The sequence below is a fragment of the Catharus ustulatus genome, chromosome 18 (assembly GCF_009819885.2).
Source record: "Catharus ustulatus isolate bCatUst1 chromosome 18, bCatUst1.pri.v2, whole genome shotgun sequence".
NCBI classification, from domain to species: domain Eukaryota; kingdom Metazoa; phylum Chordata; class Aves; order Passeriformes; family Turdidae; genus Catharus; species Catharus ustulatus.
In genome coordinates this window covers 7,048,994-7,072,017 of record NC_046238.1, presented here as the reverse complement: position 1 = coordinate 7,072,017, position 23,024 = coordinate 7,048,994, and the positions used below count along the sequence as shown (strand labels likewise).

Below are 23,024 nucleotides of genomic sequence, written 5' to 3'. Positions count from 1 at the left end.
GCTTAGTAAAGCACACCTGAGCAGAGCAGAGGAGGAGTTGGGCCTTTGGAGGTCCTCACTGTGTTCAAAGCTTAATTGATATTTGTTGTTGCAAAGGAAATACACCAAACTAAATAATTAAGATAAAATATTGATAAGACTTTGAACACTGTTTTCATAATATCATAAGGAAATAAGTAATTTTGAAATAAATCTATGAAATACTAAGCAGTAATAAGGCAATAATTAAAGTATCTTACATTTCAATTTTAGCCTGTAGAACTTAATGCACATTTATGGCTTAGCAAGCATTCCTAGTTATGTGGAATATTAGCTACTAGGAGTTAGTTTTATTTCATTCAGATTGATGTAACAGGACATGGCTGATGTTCTTCATCTGATTCATTTTCTGCAGAGAAGTCTTGTTGATAGCTTCTGAGGATCTAGGAAATAGTCTTGACTTGCTGAAGATAGAATCGGTACTGCAATCAGCTGGAGAGGCATGAACTGTGAGAATTACAAAACCCATCAGTATGACTCATCCTGGGAAATGCAGGTTAAGGTGAACAGAGTGAAGAAATGTTGAATATATTTCATATATTTATATATAATCTCTGTAGCATTGTGTATCAAGAACTTAGAAGCTGAATGAAAAAAACTCCACCATATTCATATGCTCAAATTCACCGTATCTTTTAAAACAGAAGACATAAGCACTGAATTTAGCATTACAGATGAGGGAGAAATAGTAAATATTGTAATATTAAGCAGGATAACAGAAAAATTACAATGTATAAGTCATACACAACATGAATGAGAAAAAAACAGTATTTCTGCTGATGCACATTAAATTTTTGTGTCTTTGTACTAGAAAGCTAAATGCAGATTAGAGGATGGAGAGAGGAAGGGGAAAGCAGAGAACACACAATGATGTTCTGGTTTTGATCTTGTTCTTTATGAGGCCTCCAAGAACAACAGTGCCTGCCAAGGCACTCGGGTGCCTTTGAACTTTTCCCTCTGGTGGTGCAGGAGTGTTTTCCATCAGTGTCTCACCTGACACACAGAGCCAGCCTTGGTCAGTAACTTGCCAGACCAGGTAAACACATTGCTTGCTTCTGTTCAGTGGAGAAAACCACATCATTTTTCAGAAGTTAATTAAGATATGTTAAATAATTAATTGGAAAGTACATGGGGCCAGTAGTGTCTCTTTCTGTGGTACAACATTATAATTAGTGTTCAATGATTGAGGTTTTTGCCTTTGTTAAAGAATGTACTTTTCCAAGACAAAGGTGAATGAGAAAGCTAGGGTTTTTTTTCTCTCTATACTATCTCTGCTGTCAGTAGCTACTCAAAATAACTATGTAAAGCCACATCTTAGTCTGATGCATGATCCATCTCCTGTTTCTCATGTCCCACTGGAATGACTGGCATTTAGAGAGGAATTAACTGTCCTCTCAATTACACATGGGTCTGCATTATCACTCTGGTTTGATCAGTGCCCTTACATGGTTTTCCTGATAGTTCCTGTTTACTGTGCCTTGGCTCACATTTCAGGGCAGCCTCAGGTCACAGGGTCTAGGCTGGTTTCAGATGGAACAGAGCAGGTCAGTGTGCTGGAGGAATGCACCAAGTGTTCTCCAACAGGTTTAACCTGAGCAAAATTGTCTGAAGTGCACCCCACATGAAGATTAAGATCTCTGTACCAATTGTTTTGTTGCATAAATCTTCATATGTTGGCCTGCTGTACTTCTTGATGTGTTGTATCACTGTCTTTGCAATATGGCAGTTGCAGATTTTTCTATTTTCTTTAGCAGTATATTGTGCCAGTCAAGTCTGAGTTCTCTCTGTTGTAATGTGCATAAGTTTAGACTGGCAAAGCAATCCCAGGATGGCAGTTGCATAAAAACCAACACTAGCAGCACAACTGTGCTTTCAGAACTGTAATTTATCTGGCCTCTGTCGGGGAAAACAAAGGTACTGACATTTATGGTTTTGCTCATATAAGTGCAACTACACCTGGATTTTTGATAGCCAAAGATTACACTCCTGATTCATGTCTGTGTGCTGCCAGCAGTCTAGGGAGGAGTCCAGGCTAAGGGATTGCAGCAGCAGCAGCTTCTTAGCTGTAGTTCACACAAAGTGTGTCCAACCAAGTGTGCTTTGTTACCAGAGTTTTGAGTTACAAACATCACTATGTATAATGGCTCACAAGAAAAACTGCCATGCAACAGCAGCTGGGGAGAAACCAGGATGTCTGAAACAGATGTCAGTGCAATACTACCACAACTCTCTGAAGTGACTAAGATTGACTTGCAGGGGTGGTTTAACTGGTGGAGATGCATAATGTGCAAACAGCCATGAGGCTGCCTCAAAGATTCTTTTTCTTCTAAGTTTATAAAGAGCAGAAAAATATTGCCTATTTCAGCAAAATATTCTGAACTGTTTGGATGACAGGGCCTATAGAAAGCAAAGTATGAAAATTACTATTCTGTGTCAGATATTATTTATTTTTCTCTAATATTCCCCCTAGATAAATTGAGTGTATTTAGGAATGCAAGTAAGGGAAGCCTCAGTCACTGTAGGGTAGCACCAGCCCAGGTGCAACTGGCAATTGAACAGAATGTTTCTTCTGAATGGCTTTGTGCAGCCCAGTTCCTGATGTGAAGGTCACTTGGTTTTGGCCTTATTTTTTCTTATTTTAATTTCCAGATTTCAGTGTAAAACTGCTACTTCTGATTTGACCTCTTAGACATCATAGCCCACTTTAAGCAATATTGTCTTTAGAAAAACGTCTGCATTATTGGGAAAATTCTGCCAGTATTCTGAAGCTTGGGAGAACCATTTGGCTGAAGAGTTCCTAACAGGAAAATCAGAAGTCATATGTGATTCTGTAGACAACACAATTTAGTTTATGTTGAATATGTGAATGGCAAGAGCAAGATTAGTAATTCTGTGACATCGTTGAGCCAATGAATGTGCCTACTTTGATTATTTTTTGTAGCAATCAACCACCTCTTTTGACATTTGAGAACTGATCTGAGATTGCTCATGGGGTCCTTTTGACGTCCTTCCATGGCTGTGAAGTGATGTCTGACAGAGATTAGATTGAGGAGAACAGATTGCAGCAAAAAGTGAAAGACAAAGACATGTAATGCAAGCAAATACCAGTTTACCAATGCCCAAAGAGATGTAAAAAGCTGCAGTGCAACTTACTTTACTGAAGTAAAAGTAATGCAGGCTGAGCAAAACGTGTCTTGCAGCAGCTTTTGCTGCTGGAACAGCACAGTATGTGCTGCAGTTACTGACATAGGAAGAACATGAAAAAGCCACTGGCTCCACCTAATTTTCATTCTGATGAATGCAGCCAGTTAACTTTATGGGAAGCTCCTAGTTTTGTCTTTGTAGGCTTGATTGCTGTATTTTGTGTTGACAGCAGTAGTTTCTGTCCAGCCTTCGGTATCATGTATGTGAAAATTTCCTTGTCTTTAGGAACTGGTTTTTTGTTGATAATGTCACTTCAGGGTATTATGGTTAATCCTGATTCCACCATGCAGGTGGATCTGTACACTTCTAATTCAAAAGCTGAAGATTTTTGTGCATATTTGACAAGTCTTCCATCAGAGGTCCAGGTGAGGAAAATTTTCAGGTGAATTTTGCATCTTATTAGAGCAGATCGGATCAGATTTAATTCTCCAGAGGTTGCATCAAAAATTTAAAAATTTAAAAATTTATAATTTTAAAACTTAAGAATTTAAAAATTAAAAATTTACCACAATTTGAGCATTTTTTAATGAAAACATTGTTTTGTTAATGGATTATTATTCTTTTGTTTATTAAAAGTTAGAAGTCTATTTCCCTGCAGTATTGGTGTCTCAAAGAATCAGCTGTTGCACCATTAGTTTAAGACATAGTATTATGATTATCTGAAAACAGATGCACAAGGGAAAAACTAAAACTGGTTATTTTTTCATTTTTGAAGCATTGCAAGCATTTTGATTCTCCAACTATATGCAGAGATCTGTGTGTGCCTCATCCGATCCTAACTGAAGCACTGCTGTTCACGCACACATTAAAATTTTAACCTGTTTTCTGAAGTATGAGGTCTTGCTGCAATAGTTCATTTATGCAGTCACATTGATGGGATGCCAATGAGTCAAAACACTTGTATTTTGATAGGCCCTTTGAGAGGGACGATCTTCCATCCCAGTGTTAGCAATTTGAGGTGACCTGACACAGCAAATGCCAGCATCAACTCCAGCTATTTACTCAATTGTGAGATCTTTTTCCTCAGCTTTGACAGTTGAAATGTGACGTGAGCGGCTGCTTTGCAAACCGTGGGTGTTTATTGAATGCACATTCTGAAGTGTTTTGTTTTAGCATTAATAACAGCAGTAATAATTTAAAAATCACTAAAATAATGGCTTGCGTGCAAAAGCCTGTTATGAGGAATTAAGAATTAGAAACTGCTTTTAGTAGAAACTGTGTTCAGTTTTTGAAGGCAGCTTGCAATGACTTAAAGCAGTTTCAGTAACCTGATCTTTGTGTTGACACAGTACCATGACATTATGTGCAAATTATCACCCTCTCATTAGATGTGTTGGTCCAGCCAGACTAACACAAAGATGGAAAGACCTAACAGCAGTCTTCTGAATAAGTTATAAAGTTTTATTAAAATATTAGTTCTCTTTCATAGCAGTATTTGGGGACCTCAAAGACATGAGATCAGTGAAATACTAGAAAAAGATTCTCATGTCCTGAAGTTATACATTAAACAAACACACATACTGTTGGTGACGAAACCAGGATCCATTATCACAATATTTTGTGTCTGATTTCAAACCAGTGAGGGACAAAAGCAGCAACCCTGTAAGTATATCAATAAAAGCTCTATATTGCTCACAAATTATAAAATAATAGAGCAAATTAGGACAGCAAATGTTTATTAACACTTCAGAAGTAATTTTACAGAAATTGTGTAAGATGTTTTCAATAATTATTTAGGAATCCTGTCTAAACATTGCAGTCAGATTTGGGACTTGTTCTGTACATAGAGCAGCAGCAATGGCCCTACTTTGATTTATCCTTTTCAGGTAACTCTGTTTTGAAGCAATAATGCTGTAGGTTTGCTGCTTGTAGATACAAAACAGCGTTTGCAGGTAAAAGTGGCTGTTTTTTTGTAGCCGGTCCGCACGGGGCGAAAAGGCCCGAACGGTGCCCCGGCCACACAAAGGATCCGCCCGCCCCGCCATGGCCCGGCCCGTCAGGGCGGGTGTCTCGCGCGTCTCTATTGGCGGAGCGGGGGAACAGGCAGGGGAACGGACCAATGGCAGCCGCGATTTCAAATCCGTGATCGCGGACGCTGCGGACGCCATTGGCTCGGCGCGCGCGGGGTCCCGCCCGCGGGGAGCGGAGGGGCCCAGCGCAGGCGTTTAAAGATGGCGGCGGCGCGGAGTGCGGGACCGCGATCGTGAGGCGGCCGGACTCGCCCTCACCCGCAGCCCCGGCACAGGAGCGGCGGGGCCGCCGGGGATGGCCCAGGTGGGTGCGGGCCCCGCGGGGTGACGGGCAGGGCGGGCCTGCGCGGGCACCAACCCTCCGCTCCACAGGCCGCGGCGCCAACGGGCCCGCCGCGCTCCTGCCGCCCGCCCGGAGCGGCCCCCGGGCGCGGAGCCCAGAGGAGCCTCTCTCTCCCCGGGCACCGACCTCCTGTCGCTGGGAGCCGCCGCCCTGCCCGGCGGGTATTGCCGTGCGGCGCTTCCCCCGCGCCCGGCCTGAGCGGCCTCTGCTCAGAGCTGCTGTTGTGTTGTGTTTTATTCAGGTTTTTGCTTTGGTTGTTTTGGGTGGGAGGGTTGTTTGGTTTTTTTTTTAATCGTTTCCCACCCCCAGCCACCTCCCTACTCGCCTCGCCGTGGGCTTGTGTTCAGGATGGTGGAAGGGAAGGAAGCGCCGTGTGTGTACCCTCGGCCCCTCCTGGCCCGGGGGTGGTGGGGTTGTCGGCTCCGGAGCTCCGTGTGTGTCTGGGCAAAGGGGGCACGGCGGGTTCCTGTCCCCTTTGTACGGGGGACACGAGCGTGTCTCGGCTCCGGAGCAAAGTTGGGAGGAAAAGGCACCAACGTGTGTGCAGGCGCACGGGGACTTTTTTGGTTCTGGTACGCTGAAGGTGATGTGATGTCTCTGTAACTCTCAGGATTCTTCTTCGTGTGTTCTTTCTCTCATTCAGCCTCTGAAAGGTTAATTCACCCACCTTTCTTCGTTTTTTTTTTTTTTTTTTTTTTTTTTGGTTGGAAACAGTTCGTTCTTTTGTACCTCCTTTCCTTAGGCTTCGCTTTTGTCTGCAAAGTTTGTTTGCCCGCTGAGATCTGAATATCCAGGCCTTGCTCGACCATAAACTGGAATTGGGTGAACACATTCAGTTTCTTTATTCCGTTAGGTTGAGAGTTAGAGGTCTTGGAATTAGATCTCTTATTTTTGTTTTGTGATTTGAGAGGTTGTTCTGTTCGGGTAATTAAACTTAGGGGCTCCTATTTTTAATTCTGGATGAGGAGTTGGGTCGCTAGGTTTTTTGCGCAGCTCCTTTTGATTATCAGGGTTGTTTTGCTTTTTTAGAGAAATAGAAGGGGGTTTGGTTCCTTCTGTTTGTTGTTTTTCTTTGTAAGAAACTTATATATGATGGGAAAGGAAGGATATATTTTCTCTTTCTTAGGCTCTGATTTTTGCCTTTTGTAGATCAATTTCTTGTCTTACATAATTGATCAAACCATCTAAACCCTGCCAGAAAACTGCTCAAGCTCTAAAAGCAACTGTTGTTTTGCCATTTCTGAGAATAGCTTTCCAAAATTATGTATTCTGCTCGTTCTGAAATGGAGTGAAGTGTTTTGAACTGGAGAAGTTTTTGAGCCTTGTCTGTATTTGACACTGATAATGTTATTGTTGGGCTCTGGCTGCATTTTCTTAATTCCAGTTCTGGTTTAAAAACAATAAATTCAGTATCTTCAGCTTTTAGGTTTTTTTTTTTTTTAGCAGTGGTAGTAAATAGTATTAACATTTCTAGAGTTGTACGTGTTGAACAGAGACACTAGGTATAATAAAAAGAAGGTAGATGAATGTGGTGGGGAATTACTTTGATGTGGGTTAATGGATCAGCACCTGAGTTGCCATTTGGAGCTGGAGGATGAGGAGGAGCACTTTGTATTGGTTAGGAAATAAGGAGAGTTTGCTCAGCCACTCTTCCTTTTGGGGTCCACTGAATGTGAAGTAAGTCTCTGGCACAGTTTGTTTTCAAAAGTGACTTTTTGAAGGGGGAACCTGTGGTATGCTGTTCCTTACTGAAGCTACAGGTATTTGTAAAGAAAATGTTCTTTATTAAATCCATTTCTAGACTGCTGACCTGCTGTAACTGAAGGGAATTTCTCTTTGCGTTTGGGCAATGCTGGTTACTAATGTTAAGATTTTGTTTTTTACTTCCTTGAAAAAAGATATTCTTTTCCTCTGTGTGTTTCTCTCCCATTCCTTTTCTGTCTGATTGTGGGAATGGGCAGTGGTACTTACTAAACAAAGTTGTTTTGGTTTTTTTCCTTTCTGCATGTAAAGGACATCTGTAAGACAACCAGACTAAGATTACTCTGCTTTCTTTGGGATCTCTGCAGTTTGCTTTATTACATTTTTATATGCCCTCCCTGTATCTATACTGGTTTACTTTGTGACATTAAACTTTTTAAAATGATCTACTAAAATAAGAGTAAGCAGTTAAATGTGGAAATTCCATGTGCTGTTGATCTGCAGAGCATGAGCTGTGCACTCATTTTCAGTCATTGTACTGCCTGGTGCAGCTGCCAGTGGTGTTCTGTTTCTTTGGAAGGAATCCTCATGGAAACTGTTAATGAAATTTGGTGGAGCCTTGGAGAATAAAATCTGTTATTTCAGGACAATTTAATGAAGGATGACAATAGAAAATGACTTATGTTTCAATGTAACTTGGTATGCTGAGCCTTGTTGTGTGTGGTGATTATGTTCCCTTATCTAAGCCCATTTGGCTGTTTGTAACATACAAGCTCATCTAACTCATCCTTTTGCCTTTTCTTCCTTCAGACTTTTCAAATACCTGATAGCTCAGTGGTTTTGTTGCTTTATTGTTTGTTTCTTTTTTTTCCCAGCCCCTGTTATAAAGGGCATATTGTAATGTCAGCTGGCAGGGAAGTAGATGGGAGTTGGACCTGTGTTCCTCTGCTTCTGCCTTGCTTTTTGTGGCTTATAGATAGGTATTGTAGCCCACTGTAACTGTAGAGCTACTCTTACCTGTAATCAAAAGAGAAAAAACCCTTGCAGCAGTGTTAGAATAGTAATAAACAGACATTAATTTGGAAGCTTCCAGATGTGTGGGTGTGATGGGCACACCTGGCACCTGTCTAACAGGTACATCCAACAGGAGATTCAGTTGCCCCAGTAACCCACCCCTGGGTCAGCCCTTAGAGTTGGTCCAGGGGTTCTCTGCCCACTTCATATTGTGTCTTATTGTAGGCCCTTACTTAAAATAAGACTAAACAGTATTCCAGGAATGTGTTTAGAAGGTCAGCTTATCAGAAGGTCCAAAATCTAAGAGAAAGGGTAGGAAAAGTACTGGAGTTAATTAAGGAGCTGTATTACTATATAATGCTAGTCCACAGAGTGCAGATAGATGAAAATTTTATGAAAAGCAAAAATCTTTTCAGCATCACTTCCAGACTGTTGTCTTACCCTAGGGATGTGGCAGGTTCTTGGCTAGAAATGGAAAAAGCTCATTTGAACCCATCCTGGTCTAGTACATTGCCTGACCCAGTGTGTGCACTGAGGAGCAGACAGTCCAGCAGTGATTTGCTGTTTCACAGCCAGCAAGAAAGGGAAGACAACAGGAATATTATGGTTGCCAGTGCTTGAATAGAATAACAAGACATCCTTCCTGCAAAGAGCAGAGGTGTTGTATTAGTAAACTACCAAAGCTGGGCAGGTAAAGGTAAAATTCTTATGCTTTGATGTTGGTGGCGTTAAAATACTTAATCATAGGAGCAGGATGTGATCAGGGATGTGGAAGTGGCATTCACATTGTCTTAGCCTTGTCAAAAATCAGTCTTTCTCATTGGACCAGGCAGCTCCTAGAACACAAGGGAAGGTTTTGCTTTTTCAAATTTTAGAATGCTGATTTCAGTATTCCGTTTCTGTGTGAATTACTTCCCCCTGCTCTTCTCAAGAGTCTTTAGAAGACTCTTTAAGATGGAAAAGTTAATGACTTTGGTAACTCCTGGAAGCTAAACACCTAACTCATGCAGTGACTTTTGATTCTTTTGTTCAGAGTTAAGACACTAATGATTTACTGTGAAGAATTTAATTATTTGTCATTCACTTTTTTGCTTTTTTTAATCTGATGATGAGGAAATTTATTAGACAAAGGTATTTCTGGGGGTGTTCTCTACATTCTATGTTTCAAAACCTGTTGAAAGATGAAGGAATTGCTCATTGCTGAGGTCACTGATCATCTCTTGTAGGATGGAATGGATTTGAATATATAGAATTGCTTGTCTTACTGGTGAACGAGCCATTTTTCAATTTGAGAATTAATGTGTTGGTATCAGAGAAGATGAGATTATTTTAGAGTTCTCATCAGTTTTTCCTTTTTTCATTTTATAATACATGTCAAACTCAGTATGTTGGATGTGTCACAATTTTGAGGAGGTTTTAAAAACCACACAAATATTAACTCCTCTGCTGCCCCAGTAAAACTTGCTTTGTTGCCATATTAGAGTTTGCTCTGTTACATACTGTGCTTTCTTCCAGCTTCCAGGTAGGTAACTTCTGTATGTTGCTGAATTTTAACTTCTGATTCCCAGCTTTGTGCCTTGCCCCTGTTGTTTGGATGATGCTGTTGGTTTGTTCTGCCTGGGCTGGCATAGAGATACATGAGACAATTAACCCTTGGTTTCTCCAAGTCCCTCGTGACAACCCAGACCTTCTGCCCTATTGCCTTCAATATTACACAGAACATGAGAGATCTTGGAGCTTGTCTTTCCAAAATAAGGCTTGTTGGGAAGATTTCCTCTGCCAACTGGGAATACTTTGACCAGAGCAGGTTCAGCCAGCTGCTGCCTGGGGCAGAGTGACAGTGCTTCATTTCTAGCTTATCGAAAGGTTCAAGCTTGGTTTGGGCTGGCATGGAGGGACTTGGAGAAACCAAAATAAGCAGGTAAGAAATGATCCTTCTTTTCCTCAGGTGCTTATGGTCCTGCACAGATGACAAAAGTGTAATTGAAGAAGCCATCATAGACATGGTAGAAAGAAACACCTGATGTGAAAAATAAATCTTAAATACTCCCCATCCCCTGTAAAGTATCCTAGAAGAATTGAATACTTTTTCCAGGTTAGATTCCCTAAAACATTGGCTTCAAAATACTTCCCAAAATTAATTTGAGCTTTAATGCTATGTTTCTGAACCTGTATTCCTCAGACATAATGAATAAATAGTTCCACAATAGTGCAAAATACAGGATGAAATGTCTAATATCTGGTTATCTAGATAATTTTCTGTGATATTTTAGTAAATTGTGAGATTTCAAAAATAGCTGATGATAACTTTAATTTTGAAAAGCCGTGACCGTAGTCTTTAAAATCTTGTTGGTTTTGCAGATTGTCTTAAACTGTAAACTAATTATCCTTTCTGCTGTGTGGGTAAGTATGGCTTGAATACCAGGTTGTTTCAGATTATGGGAGAACTTCCCCAAAATGCAATTTTTAACCTGTCATGCTTAATGCCCTGCTTGCTAACCAAGCAGAGGTAGTCAACTAGTCATAAAGGCAACTGTGTTCATAAATTCTTGTGCTGGTGTACAACTTGAGCAATAAAACCACTCTAGTTTCAGCCTCACTCAGGATGGTATCTGGGTACCCTGCTTTTCTCACTGTAAAAGTGTTACTCTTCTACTTGAAATTTATGCTGGAAGGAGTGACATGTTTTCTTTCTGCCTGGAATACTATTTCCATTTTTTTCCTGTGACAATTTTTTTTTGTTTGTTTCCTCTTGTAGGTTGAAAGAAGAAAAGGAGATCAGCTTGTCCAATGAAGATGCACTCTTAGTCTTCAGCTATTTAAGCTGAATGCATTGTGATTTCCAATAATTGAGACAGTGATTCTGAAAGCTGTCTACATTAATGAAAAGAACAATGTAGTCAGCTTAACTGAATCATCAGTGTTGCATATTGAATAGAACGTGATAAACCAATCCTGATGGACTTATGCATGTTAGGAATATAGAGATAAACATTTATTAAAGCATTGTGTTTTTTAAAAACAGTAGTTTTAAAAATGGAGAACTATGAAAATGTACCACCCCTCCCTAAAGAACCTGCAAGAGAAATGAATGTGGAGAATCTCACTTGTCGGCCACCTCTGCCGCCCAACGAACAGCCTCCACCACCTCCCCTGCAAACGTCCAGTGACGCAGAGGTAATGGACGTTGGCTCTGGTGGTGATGGACAGTCAGATACCCCTGCTGGGGACACGCACAGTCTCTGCAGAACACAGCTGCTCACAAAGGGATCTGCCTGCTACAAAAGTCGTCTTATCATAGACCCCAACAGTAGTGACCAAAGCCCGAGAACTGCTCGTCACGCACCGTCAGTTCGAAAGTTCACCCCAGATCTTAAGTTACTGAAGGATGTGAAGATTAGTGTTAGCTTTACAGAAAGCTGCAAAAGCAAAGATAGGAAAGTTCTGTACACTGGAGTTGAGCAGGATTATAAGGCAGATACAGAATTTGGTATTAATAATGTCAATGGGGATTTGCATGTTTGTCCTTTTGGTGGTAGTAATGGTAAAACTGTAGGGATAGGGGGTGAAAGTGAGGACAAGAAGGATGATGAAAATGATATTGATCAGGAAAAGAGAGTGGAATTTGCAGTTCTGGATGAGCTAGAAGACTTTACCGACAATTTGATGGAAATAGATGAAGAAGGAGGAGGGTTCACATCTAAAGCAATCGTTCAAAGAGATAAAGTGGATGAAGAAACCTTGAATTTCTCATATGAGGTAAGTAAATCCACACATCTTTGCTGAGTAAGAGGTTTCCAAGTGGCTAGAAAAAATATGCAAAGAAATAATCTGTTCTAGAAGTGTGCAGTACATGAGTCAAAACTGCTGAATTTTCAGAGACAGAGCTTTGGCTGAGAGCTTCTGTAAATTATTCTAGTCAAACTTGCAAGTTGTGTTGCAGCTTTTATCGTTTTCTGTTAGAACAGCATTTAAAAGTCTTCTTGCACAATTGCAGTTCATTTTATCATGTAGATTCTAGTTCTCACAAACTTATTTTCTTATTTTTCAGTCTTTTTTCTGGAATCATTGGAAATTTCTAGTTTCTGTCTGTATGGAAGTGCATTTTAAAAATGTCTGCTTTCTCTTTGCAAGGGAAAAGGGAGGTTGGTAGGCCCGGAAGGATAGTGTCTGATGAAGTCTCTTTCAGGATGACTTTGATAATGATGTGGATGCTCTGCTGGAAGAGGGTCTTCGAGCACCCAAAACAAGGAGACTAGATAATGAGAAATACGGTGGTGAAAGTGATCACCAGTCTGATGGAGAGACAAGCGTTCAGCCAATGATGACCAAAATTAAAACTGTCCTGAAGAGTAAGTTAATGTGCATTTAATAACTGTAGGTCCTTTGTATGGCTGGTCTTTGTAGAACAAAAGTATATCAACAAGTGAAGAGCGGGACAGCAATTTGTGTGAAATCATTAATGTGTTGGAGAATTTTATTGTTGGGAGGCTTCTTACTGTGGAATATGATTTTTCATGTTCTTGAACAGTGAAGTTGATTTTTGCTTTTGATCTGTTGTATGTAATAAGAATATATTTTAGTGTGTGGATTTGTGTAAAATAATGAAGGGTGTTATCTCAGTTGTGGGAAGGTGAGCAAGAGTGATCTGGGATTTTTGTCTTTGGACATTCTGGCCTTTCCTGCTTCAGTTACATAGCTTCTGTTGTTGAAATTGCTCCATGTGAGGTCTCTGAATGCAATCTAGGTTGAAAAGGACTAGACAAGTCAGTGACTTAGGTTTATCCAATTTCATTGTGTTAGAAACTACAAATAAAGAGGCGCTGAGAACATGAAACCATCCAGAAGAATGTAATGGAAAATATTCTGAATTAAAATTAACACACACTAGAGGAGTATTTTACAGCATCACTGTATTCTGAAATAAAAACACCAAATAACTTTTTAAACTTTAAAATTGTATAGTAACAGAGGATTGCCAGGAAGCTTCCAGCAAAGATGAATAATCTCAGATTTGTGATTTCGTGAAACATGAGATCTTGAATTAGAGATGAGCTCTTTGCTGGCTGTTTGGAATCTGTGAATCTGGTGGTGTTTCAATACAGATTTATTCCTGAGTGTCAAGTGAAAAATTTCTAATGGAAAATGAAGTTGTTTCTGAAGCAAATATGACTTTTCCAATAAATATTTCCCAGTGGTGCTTGTGATAAGTATAAAAAGACTAAAGAAAAGATAATTCAGTTATTAAACAGACAAATCAGTCTGTATAAAAACTACTGCTACTATTGACTTTAGTTGAGCAGTCATGGAATCTGTAACTTTGCAGGTTTTAGTCTGAGTGAGTAACATCTACCTTGTTAGTAAAACAACATCTCTCCACAAAACACTGTTAGTCTTGTTTCAGTGCTGTTTTATTCTTTGGGACAGAAAAGGTGATAAATAAAAACCTGAATCTTATTTCTATTCTTCTAAGCAGTCTACCCAAGTTTAAAGCCATTATTTGCTTTAAAGGTCGCGGCCGCCCTCCTACAGAACCTTTGCCAGATGGATGGATCATGACATTCCATAACTCGGGCATTCCTGTATATCTGCACAGAGAATCTGTTGTTACCTGGTCTAGACCTTATTTTTTGGGAACAGGAAGCATAAGGGTGAGACCTGTCAATTACTTAAATACTTACTAAGATTAAAAAATTGCATATGTTGCTGCAAACAGTTGAATATTTTCCTGCTTTGCCAGACTTGTTTCCAGTGTTTGAAATAAGATCCTTGAAAAAGAAATTTTTTTGTGTCTGAAAATCTGGTATGATTTTTCTTAGGTGCTTTGTTTTTCTGTTTGGGCAGTTAAAGTGAATGAGATGATCTTGTTTGGTGCCTTCACTTTTGTAGTAGGGCTGCAAAATGGGGCATTTATTGCACCATGAAATGTATCTAGGGATCATTTTTTTGTAGCTGTAAATTAGTCTGAACTGTGGCTTATGGTCCACATTTGCAGAAGCAAGGCTATGACATTCATGAACTCAAGGAATCTGCAGAAACTGGATTTAGTGCCATGGGCTTATGCCTCAGGAAAGCTCAATGGATTTGATGAGAGCATGCAGTATTTGCATGTAGCTGAACAGATTGTAGTCTGGAGCTAAACCAGGAGGTTTGTGTCAGTGTCACACAGTGTGAAGGTCCCCCAGGGGTGGCCCTGCTCAGCCCTTGAGTAGAATGACTTTGAAGAACGAAGAGGAGCTTGAGCCTAGATTGAATGCAAATAGTTTTCATCCTGCTTGCATCTTTTGAGTTTGAGTTTTGCTTTTGGTGATCTTAAGATACTGAAACCTTCTGTATTATTTTACATTTGCAGAAACATGATCCTCCCCTTAGTAGCATTCCCTGCTTTCATTACAAAAAAATGAAGGAAAATGAGGAAAGGGAACAAAACAATGACATAACCCCAAATGGGGAAGTATCGCCTGTAAAGCACTTAGATAAATCCTCAGAACTGGACTGCCAGACAGAAGAACCAGATTCCACTGCTGCTGATTCTGGGCCTTTAGATGACAAAGACCCCTCTGGGGGAGATGCAGCACAAGGAGCTTTGGGACAAGTTAAGGCCAAAGTTGAAGTATGTAAAGATGAATCTGTAGGTATGTATGGGAAGTGGAGTCTTTTCTTAACTTGAGTTGGGCTAATGGTATTTGGGAAGTTTTATTCCAGATTTGGCTGCTGAATTATAATCTTTTCTGAAGCCCTGAGAGTTCACATGGAAAGGTTTCACATTAAAAAAGTGAATGTTTTGGTAGTTTAGTCTTGTAGACTTTATCTCAATAGAAGAATCAGTTATGTCAGTACATTTCCTGTTGTCAAATATGTCAGTGTGACTTCTTCAAGTAGGCTTTTCTGTGCATTCTCTGTATTGGCCGAGTTACATCTATTTTCAGGATGATCTCTTAAGATAAGTGATGTAGTTAAACTATATTTTTGTATTTGCACAAGTCTAACAGACTAAGGCAAATGTAATTGCACTCATGCAAAGGGACATGATGTTTCATTATTTTATTTATACAAGTGGATAGTCTCAATACGAAAAGTAGTCTAAAAGCATCATTCCAAAATCACCACCCAACAGAGAGGAACTTGGAGAGGAAGCTCATGTGTTACTTATCACATCTGCACACCCAAGAATCCCATCCATGTAAATTGCTGCTGCTCAGAATATTGGTGTGGATCATAGGCTGTCATTTGTCTTTGTGGTGCTCAGACATAGAACTTGTCATTATGTGTGTCATGTTCAGACCGAAAACCATGCCAAAAGATGTAAAAAAACCCAACAACCCCAAATCATCAATAATTAGCAGCAAAAATAAAGCCACTAAGCACTTATTTTTCTACATGAAGTTCACCTGTCTATCTCTCTCTTTAAATAGGATCTGTATTACTGAGAAAGATACTGAGTGATCAAGTATAAGCGTGACTTGCATTTGGAATTCCTTGTGGAAGGAAACAATACCAGCAGCTTGCTTTTGTTTGTTTACATCTGTGGATGCTCCTCTTTTTGCTGATTAAATTTGCAGACTATCCTATAAAGGAGAAGCATCTGTACTACAAGGGGGCAATCTTTTAGTACTCTATATGTGAATTTAATGACTTGTGCACAGAGGCTGCAGATACCCAAGGAGTTCATGGAACATTGCTGTGCAGTGTTTCATGGAACACTGCATAATAAGTAGGCAGCAACAGTTGGGTTTGGCTTCAGGGAACTGAGGCTGAAAGCACAACTGCTGTGCTTTCACTGTGTACCTTGCTTCAGGTAAAGGGAAGGTGATTAGGTGTTGAAGCAGAGCAATTGCTGGTGTTTTGTTGCCAATTGTGTTGGGTATTAATGCTGGTTAGGAGTTAGTAAAAATCAAGTGTTGGAATAAAATGGTGTCTTTGTTTTCTGGTTTGCACAAACGTTTTGCAGTCATGTAAGAGGACAACTTAAAATTACATCTGTTAGTCCAAAACAGCATCTTAACCTTGTGCTCCTAGTCTAAGAAAATAATTGTAGCACGTTTAAAACAGTGGAAACAGAACTTAATGCTCGTTCAGTAGTGAAGCAGAGAGAGTAACTTGGTTGTGTTTCTCAGATCTGGAAGATTTTAGACGCTATCTTGAGAAGCGTTTTGACTTCGAACAAGTGACTGTAAAAAAATTCCGCACCTGGGCCGAGCGACGCCAGTTCAACCGGGAGATGAAGCGCAAGCAGGCGGAGTCCGAGCGGCCCATCCTGCCAGCCAACCAGAAACTCATCACCCTGTCTGTGCAGGATGCACCTATTAAGAAAGGTTAGCTAATGTAGCTAGAGCTCAGACTGTTGAAGAGTAATTGCAGCTCTAAGCTTGAATGAAAATAAAAAATCCTGTAATAAGCCCCTTAATTCCTGATCCAGTATTCTGTGTTCTTTGAGCCATCATATATCACATAGGAAAGGAAAAATACTGTCAAAATTTTCTGCTATTCTAAAGATTAATTTCTAAACAAAAGTATTTTTATTTAAGGTTACAGCCCTGGTAAGTAATGACTACCTTCAGCTCTTGTTACTGCTGAGTGTTGTTCAGTATTTACTTGTTTGTAACAGAAATTCTTTCAAAGTCTGGAACTAATGAGCGTTTTCCCTTCTTCCTGTCTTTTTTGCAGAGTTTGTCATTAATCCCAATGGGAAGTCTGAAGTTTGCATCTTGCATGAATATATGCAACGAGTCCTGAAGGTTCGCCCTGTTTACAATTTCTTTGAATGTGGTAAGTCTCTATCCTGGTCTTGATGCTCAATCAAGAATCCAGAAATGTTGCATATATGAAAAATATAACTGGGATCAGGTTAATATTGGGCTTTTTTCCTACGTAGTATAATGTATGTTCCCTTAATTCTTGTTTTTCCTGTTTGTTTGGGGGGGTTTTTTGAGGATACTTTATAACTATTCAAAATTATGCTATTCCTGTATATGTGCTACATAATCAACCAAAATTTCAATATCAGAATGCGTAGCTCTTGTATTCACACCATAATGCAAAAAATTTGGAATTAATATTTGAGTTCTGGCAGATTACCAGTAGTCTCTTAAAATCTGTAAGTTCTTTATTTGGAAGAATGAAGTATATCGTCTAAGTCTGTTAATGGAAAACTCTGTTAGTTAAACAATTTTTCAGTCTTCCTGAAGAATAAACCATTTTCATCCCTTTTGGAGCTGAAATGAAGAAAACAAATCTTGGAAGTGGTGATATTTCATCTGTGTCAGGAGTTCCAAAAAGCTTTCTTTTCTTCTCCATTTCCAGAGAACCCAAGTGAACCTTTTGGAGCCTCAGTGATTATTGATGGAGTAACTTATGGGGCAGGAACTGCCAGCAGCAAAAAACTTGCCAAGAATAAAGCTGGTAATGTTTTTTTCTTTCTCAGGACCATCTGCTGAATTGTTTATTTGCTTTTTGTACCGTTCTGAGGGCCACAGTGATTCAGTACAGGGGTTTGGCTGTAAGAACTAGGGGATGGTAATGACTCTTTAATTTTATGTGTTAAAGGCTCTGTCATTTCTAAAATGCAACTGGAATGCTTTTCCTTTTGCAGGCACTTTCAAAAAGTAGTTTCTTATTTTAATTAGTTAATGAGTCTTTAATTATCAAGCTGAACTAGTAGAACTCTTTTTCCCTTGACAAGTAAGTGAATAAATTTGTTACCAGAAGAAAATGCCTGACAATTTCTAGGGGAGATGTTTTTGTTTAAAATAAACTTAATCGAGATGTTTAATCACTTTCTGCAGCTCGAGCTACACTGGAAATTCTTATTCCTGACTTTGTTAAACAGACCTCTGAGGAGAAGCCCAAAGACAGTCAAGAACTTGAGGTACTGAGCTCCTGCTTCCTGGCTGGTGTCTTTAGAGTTTGTTTTTAAAACGCTGCACATTTAGTATCAGCTGTCTTGCTGAAAATTAGTGAGATTGTTCTCTCAATCAAAGGCAAGTGTAAAATCCTCCATTTAGAGCAAGACTTGAGGCAAAGAAAATACTTTTTTTTCCCACCAGAATAGATCAGAAAACTTGCTCTGATGCAGAGTAGTTTATTTTACTTTAAAGTTCTTTGAAAAAGAATTTAAAAAAAAAAAAAACCTATTGGTTCTTTATTGACCAACAGGTCACGTACTGAACACCCGAGACTGTTCAAAGGCACCAGGCTGCCTGTACTGCCCTGCCTTCCAAAATCCTCTGGTTGATGCCAGGAAATGTTCGGAGCTAGATCCTGTTTGGTTTTGTGTGATCATCTTAGGATGCCAAATAAGAAGTAAAAGTGCTCAGGATTCTGAGATGTTTTTATTATCACATAGTGGAATCCCATGGTTTAGGCAGTGACTGAGGTTTTTGAGGAAGTGAGGATTTGAGGAAAATGAAAGGAAAAATTTTAATAAAGGAGAGTTGTGCTATATTCTCAGGTTCTGAGAGAATTAAATGGCTTATAATCAGTGATACCATCAGTAAAGACTAAAGGAAAAACCAGAGATCAGCCTGAAAGGAATGTTTTCTAAAATGGAGTAATACATAGAAGGAGTTGTTTGTACCCTTGCTTTAACTTAGAACTGTATTGTTTTCCCTGTACTACTGAAATGGTTATTAACGAAATGCAGACTATTTTTTCTGTTCTTTTAAAATAAAATACCAAATGTGCCAATAGCTGCTCTGTTCTTTTATTAATACACAATATTTTGGTAAATAGTATTTCATAATTAGTTAAAATAACCTTGTCCTGAGGAAGGAATGACGATAAAGAATTTATAGGATTGTCATTTTTTAATGTACATATTGAATAATGTAAGATTGGAATTAAAATTTGTCTGCAAATGTTTGATTACATGTGACAGTTTTAATGATGTTGCTTTTAACCCATTAGGGATTTAAAAACACTTTTTAAAGTACTGAGTACGAAGTAAGAGAATGGGTTTATTGTAGCAAAGGAGAAATTATGGGTAAGGACAATATTAGGGTTTTATTTGCACAAAGCACAATAACCCTTTTCAATTCTTTTGCAGTATTTTAACCATATCAGTATTGAGGACTCACGGGTATATGAACTCACCAGTAAAGCTGGACTCTTGTCTCCATATCAGATTCTCCATGAGTGCCTTAAAAGGTGAGGCTGCAGCATGAGGACCTGTGTGTGGTGGGAGGTGTTGGCTCAGGACCTACTGTTTGCTTGTTGCTGGTGTTTGTCAGTGACCTTGCCTGAGCTGCTGAGCTCCCTGGGCTGCCCCAGGCGTGGTGGGGGCTCACCTGCTTAGTGCCAAGTCATCTTTAGTTCTGTTTGCTGCTTGTGCCTCTTGGGAGATCAGGATGTAGTTGTTGGACAAACATATTTTGTGTTCTCTCATACAGGGTTGCTTTTTCGCTTTACTCAAGTTACTGATCTAAAAAAAACTTTGTTAATTAATGTATTGACATTGATTATTAATGTATCAGTTTCATTGCAATGGCTGTCCAAGATGATAACTGCAACCACTTCACTTGTTTGTAGTTTTACTTAGTGTGTGATCTTGATTGTGTTTGTGCTTAAGAAACCACGGAATGGGTGATACATCCATAAAGTTTGAAGTGATTCCTGGGAAAAATCAGAAGAGTGAATATGTCATGACTTGTGGCAAGCACACGGTGCGAGGCTGGTGTAAGTACAATCTTGGTGTGGCCTCTGAATCTCCTCTTCCTCTTTTCCTGTTCTCCTTTGCTGTCCATTCTGAGGGTGCTTGTTCAGCCACTGAGCCTTTTGTGTCCTTGTCCTGCTCTTCTCTGGTATCTCAGTTTTGACTAACTCAAGTGAATATTTGTGGCTACCATTACATAATGTGCTGATATTGATACACTTCCATGGCTATTTTCACAGGCAAAAATAAGAGAGTGGGGAAGCAATTGGCTTCTCAGAAAATCCTTCAGCTACTGCATCCACATGTGAAAAATTGGGGCTCTCTCTTGCGAATGTATGGCAGAGAGAATAGCAAACTGGTTAAACAGGTGAGCAGGCTTTGCTTGACTATAACCTACACTGTGACTGGAATTTTGCTTTTGGATTTTTCTGGATTTTTAAATTAAGTTACAACAAAACTTTGAGGTGCCTGGATGTTATTGGCAGTAATAATTGTGTTAATCTCATGTCTCCCATGTCAAAATTAAAGAACCTATGTAATTAACTCATAGAAGTAGATGTTGCTGTTTAAGGAGGTAAACCACCTACAGACTAAACTACAGAAATACAACAGACTAAACTTCGCTCCATGTACCTTAATTTTTTTCATAAAAAGTTCATTAGTTGTTGCTTATGATTCTATTGAATAGGAAACCTCTGATAGAAGTGTGATAGAACTTCAGCAGTATGCCAAAAAGAACAAGCCAAATCTGCACATCCTGAACAAGCTACAGGAAGAAATGAAAAAACTGGCACAGGAAAGAGTGAGTATATATTCTCATGTATTTATAGCATGAATGTCATGGGTCATGTGTACCCATGATCAGTGTTTTCTTGCTTATTTTACACAGTATTTTAAATAAAGAGAGCTCTTCAAAATTTGATTGGGGGAGATTGTCATCCTGTCCTTTAAATTGGCTTAAACTTGATTGTGCCTACTTCTGTACATTTATTTTTAACATTAGCCCTAGTTAGCCTCTTGTGACAACTGACAAGTTTGGCTAAAATGGTTCAGAATTTTATATTTTGTGATTCTGTTCTCTTCATTACTCTGTGGGGGTTGTTTTGTGTTTTTTAGGAGGAAACCCGAAAGAAACCCAAGATGACAATAGTGGAATCAGCTCAACCTGGTAGTGAACCTCTCTGTACTGTTGATGTTTAATGAGAAAATGTGCAAGTGGGAGCAATAACACAAATGGAGGAACTAGATTTTCAACAATTATTTAAAAATTGTTTGCTGCAGAATGCAAGATAACTTTTAAAATCCAAGCTGCTTCAGTTATGCATTGTTCTTTTTGCATCATCAGGGCAATATTACTTTTTCCTAGTTTCTTTTTCTTTGGTTTTTTTTTTCCTTGTTTATTACCTCTGAGATATGTATGTTTAATGAATTGATCATAAAGGTCTCTACTGGGGCAAATGCACAGAGGACAGGCATGTTCACACAGGATAAAACCAATCAAGCACTTTCTCCTGGAAAGCCATCCATGTTGTTTGAAATGGATGTATTTTAAGTATGAAATTCAGAATATCTATGTACAGGTTGAAGCTGATATTATATATATACACATTCATATATATGTATATATAAAAGAAATATATGTACATCTTCTTGTATGAACATGCCTAAAACTATTTTTGTGAGAAGTTTTGTTGCATTTCAGCACATAATAATATGCACTGATAAGACACTTTGGTGACAAATACAGGAAAGTGATGAGCAATGTTTCTAATGCCATAGGATTAGGCCAGTAACGCCATTTCTTTTTGTTTCTTGTCTCCTGCCAGGCTTAGTTATTTGACATTAGAGGGTGCAGATTTTGTTACTACTTGAACAAGAATACCTGGTAGTGTTAAGAGTAACAGGTTGGAGATTCAAATTTACTGGTGTTTATTTTAAATGACAAGAACCTGTGTTTGTTTACAGATCAGTTGAACAGGGAAAATATGGCCCCACTTACATGAGTAAAATAAAAACTGTAATTTGAAAGGCTGTTTTCAAAGCTTGGAGCCAAAATGCAGCTGATGATGGTTGATAGTCTGAAAATATTTTGCCAATGACTTTCCACTCCCTTTTCCCAGCAATAAAACAGTTTCTTATTTGTTTGGTGTCAGATTGCATCTGACTTGATCAGTTAAGTCTTAATTAATTTGCACCATAAAAGTGACAACTTCAGAAAAAAACAACACAACCCTTATGTCTGACTGCAGCATTTTAGATTTTTTTTTAAGAAGTTTTGTTTTTACTTTTTTAGTTGCATTTTTAGTTTTTAAAGTGTGTAACTTCTGCAATGAAAATTAGAATGTAGGTTTGGAATATGACATAGAGTAATAAGTAGAATGAGACCATAACCAGTTATACTCAAGTAAGAAAATCACAAATATGCAACTACTCTAAAATCCAATCCTGGCAAACAGGCAGTACTCACTGTGTCATCTGAGGCTTTATTAAGCCAAGCACAGAAGAAATACCGTGGCTGTGTGAAAGCACTGCCTCGTGGGTTTCGTTCTTCACACAGGGTTCACTGGGTGACTGCAGGAACTCTGCTCTTGCAACCATTTCTTGGTTTGGTCTTGAACAACAGAGTGAAAGCCAAGCTGGTGGCAGAGCTGCAGTGACTTATCCAGGAGCTGCACTGCTCCATTTTTACACTCCTCCTGCTCCTGTTGGGAATGAAAGGTCAGTTCTCTGTACCTGCTGCAGCCCCTGGTACTTACACTGACAGGTACCTGGGGGCGAGGGGTATCTAGGGTTTTTTGTGTTTTGGTTTGGTTTTGTTCTGATTTTTGTGTGGCTTTGTTTTATAATTTACCATGTTACATAGAGAGTGCTGCAGTGTATTGAATTTAGTGCCTACTGGATTTTAAAAATGTTGGCATCAGTATTGTAAAACCTCCTTTTAACATCATGTTACTATGTGGATTTTAATTTATATTTCAAACTCATGTTCTCTAATGTGTTACATATAATGTTTGAGGTTAAAAAGGAGGAGTCATGGAGTCTTAACCTGTTTGTGTTTAAATGATGCGCTTGGAGGTCTCTGCAAATATGAATCCACCCATTT

The 23,024-nt window shown here is 39.1% G+C and overlaps 1 protein-coding gene across 1 annotated transcript; it reads left to right on the top strand.

Annotated features, from left to right (window-relative positions):
- The first annotated feature begins 5,387 nt into the window (after positions 1–5,387).
- DGCR8 (DGCR8 microprocessor complex subunit) lies at positions 5,388–22,061 on the top strand. The gene is made up of 14 exons (XM_033075403.1): positions 5,388–5,517; positions 11,030–12,030; positions 12,461–12,623; positions 13,783–13,922; positions 14,624–14,906; positions 16,389–16,586; positions 16,939–17,040; positions 17,575–17,673; positions 18,057–18,139; positions 19,316–19,416; positions 19,838–19,944; positions 20,161–20,288; positions 20,610–20,723; positions 21,038–22,061. The coding sequence occupies exons 2-14, from the start codon at positions 11,308–11,310 to the stop codon at positions 21,119–21,121; spliced, it is 2,325 nt and encodes a 774-aa protein (XP_032931294.1). The 5' UTR covers positions 5,388–5,517; positions 11,030–11,307; the 3' UTR covers positions 21,122–22,061.
- The last annotated feature ends 963 nt before the right edge of the window (positions 22,062–23,024 follow it).

Coding starts and splice junctions, on each gene's coding strand:
- DGCR8 (XM_033075403.1), top strand. CDS start 11,308: ATGGAGAACTATGAAAATGTACCACCCCTCCCTAAAGAACCTGCAAGA. Junction 16,587..16,938: donor GGATGCACCTATTAAGAAAG/GTTAGCTAATGT, acceptor TCTTTTTTGCAG/AGTTTGTCATTAATCCCAAT. Junction 17,674..18,056: donor ACTTGCCAAGAATAAAGCTG/GTAATGTTTTTT, acceptor CACTTTCTGCAG/CTCGAGCTACACTGGAAATT.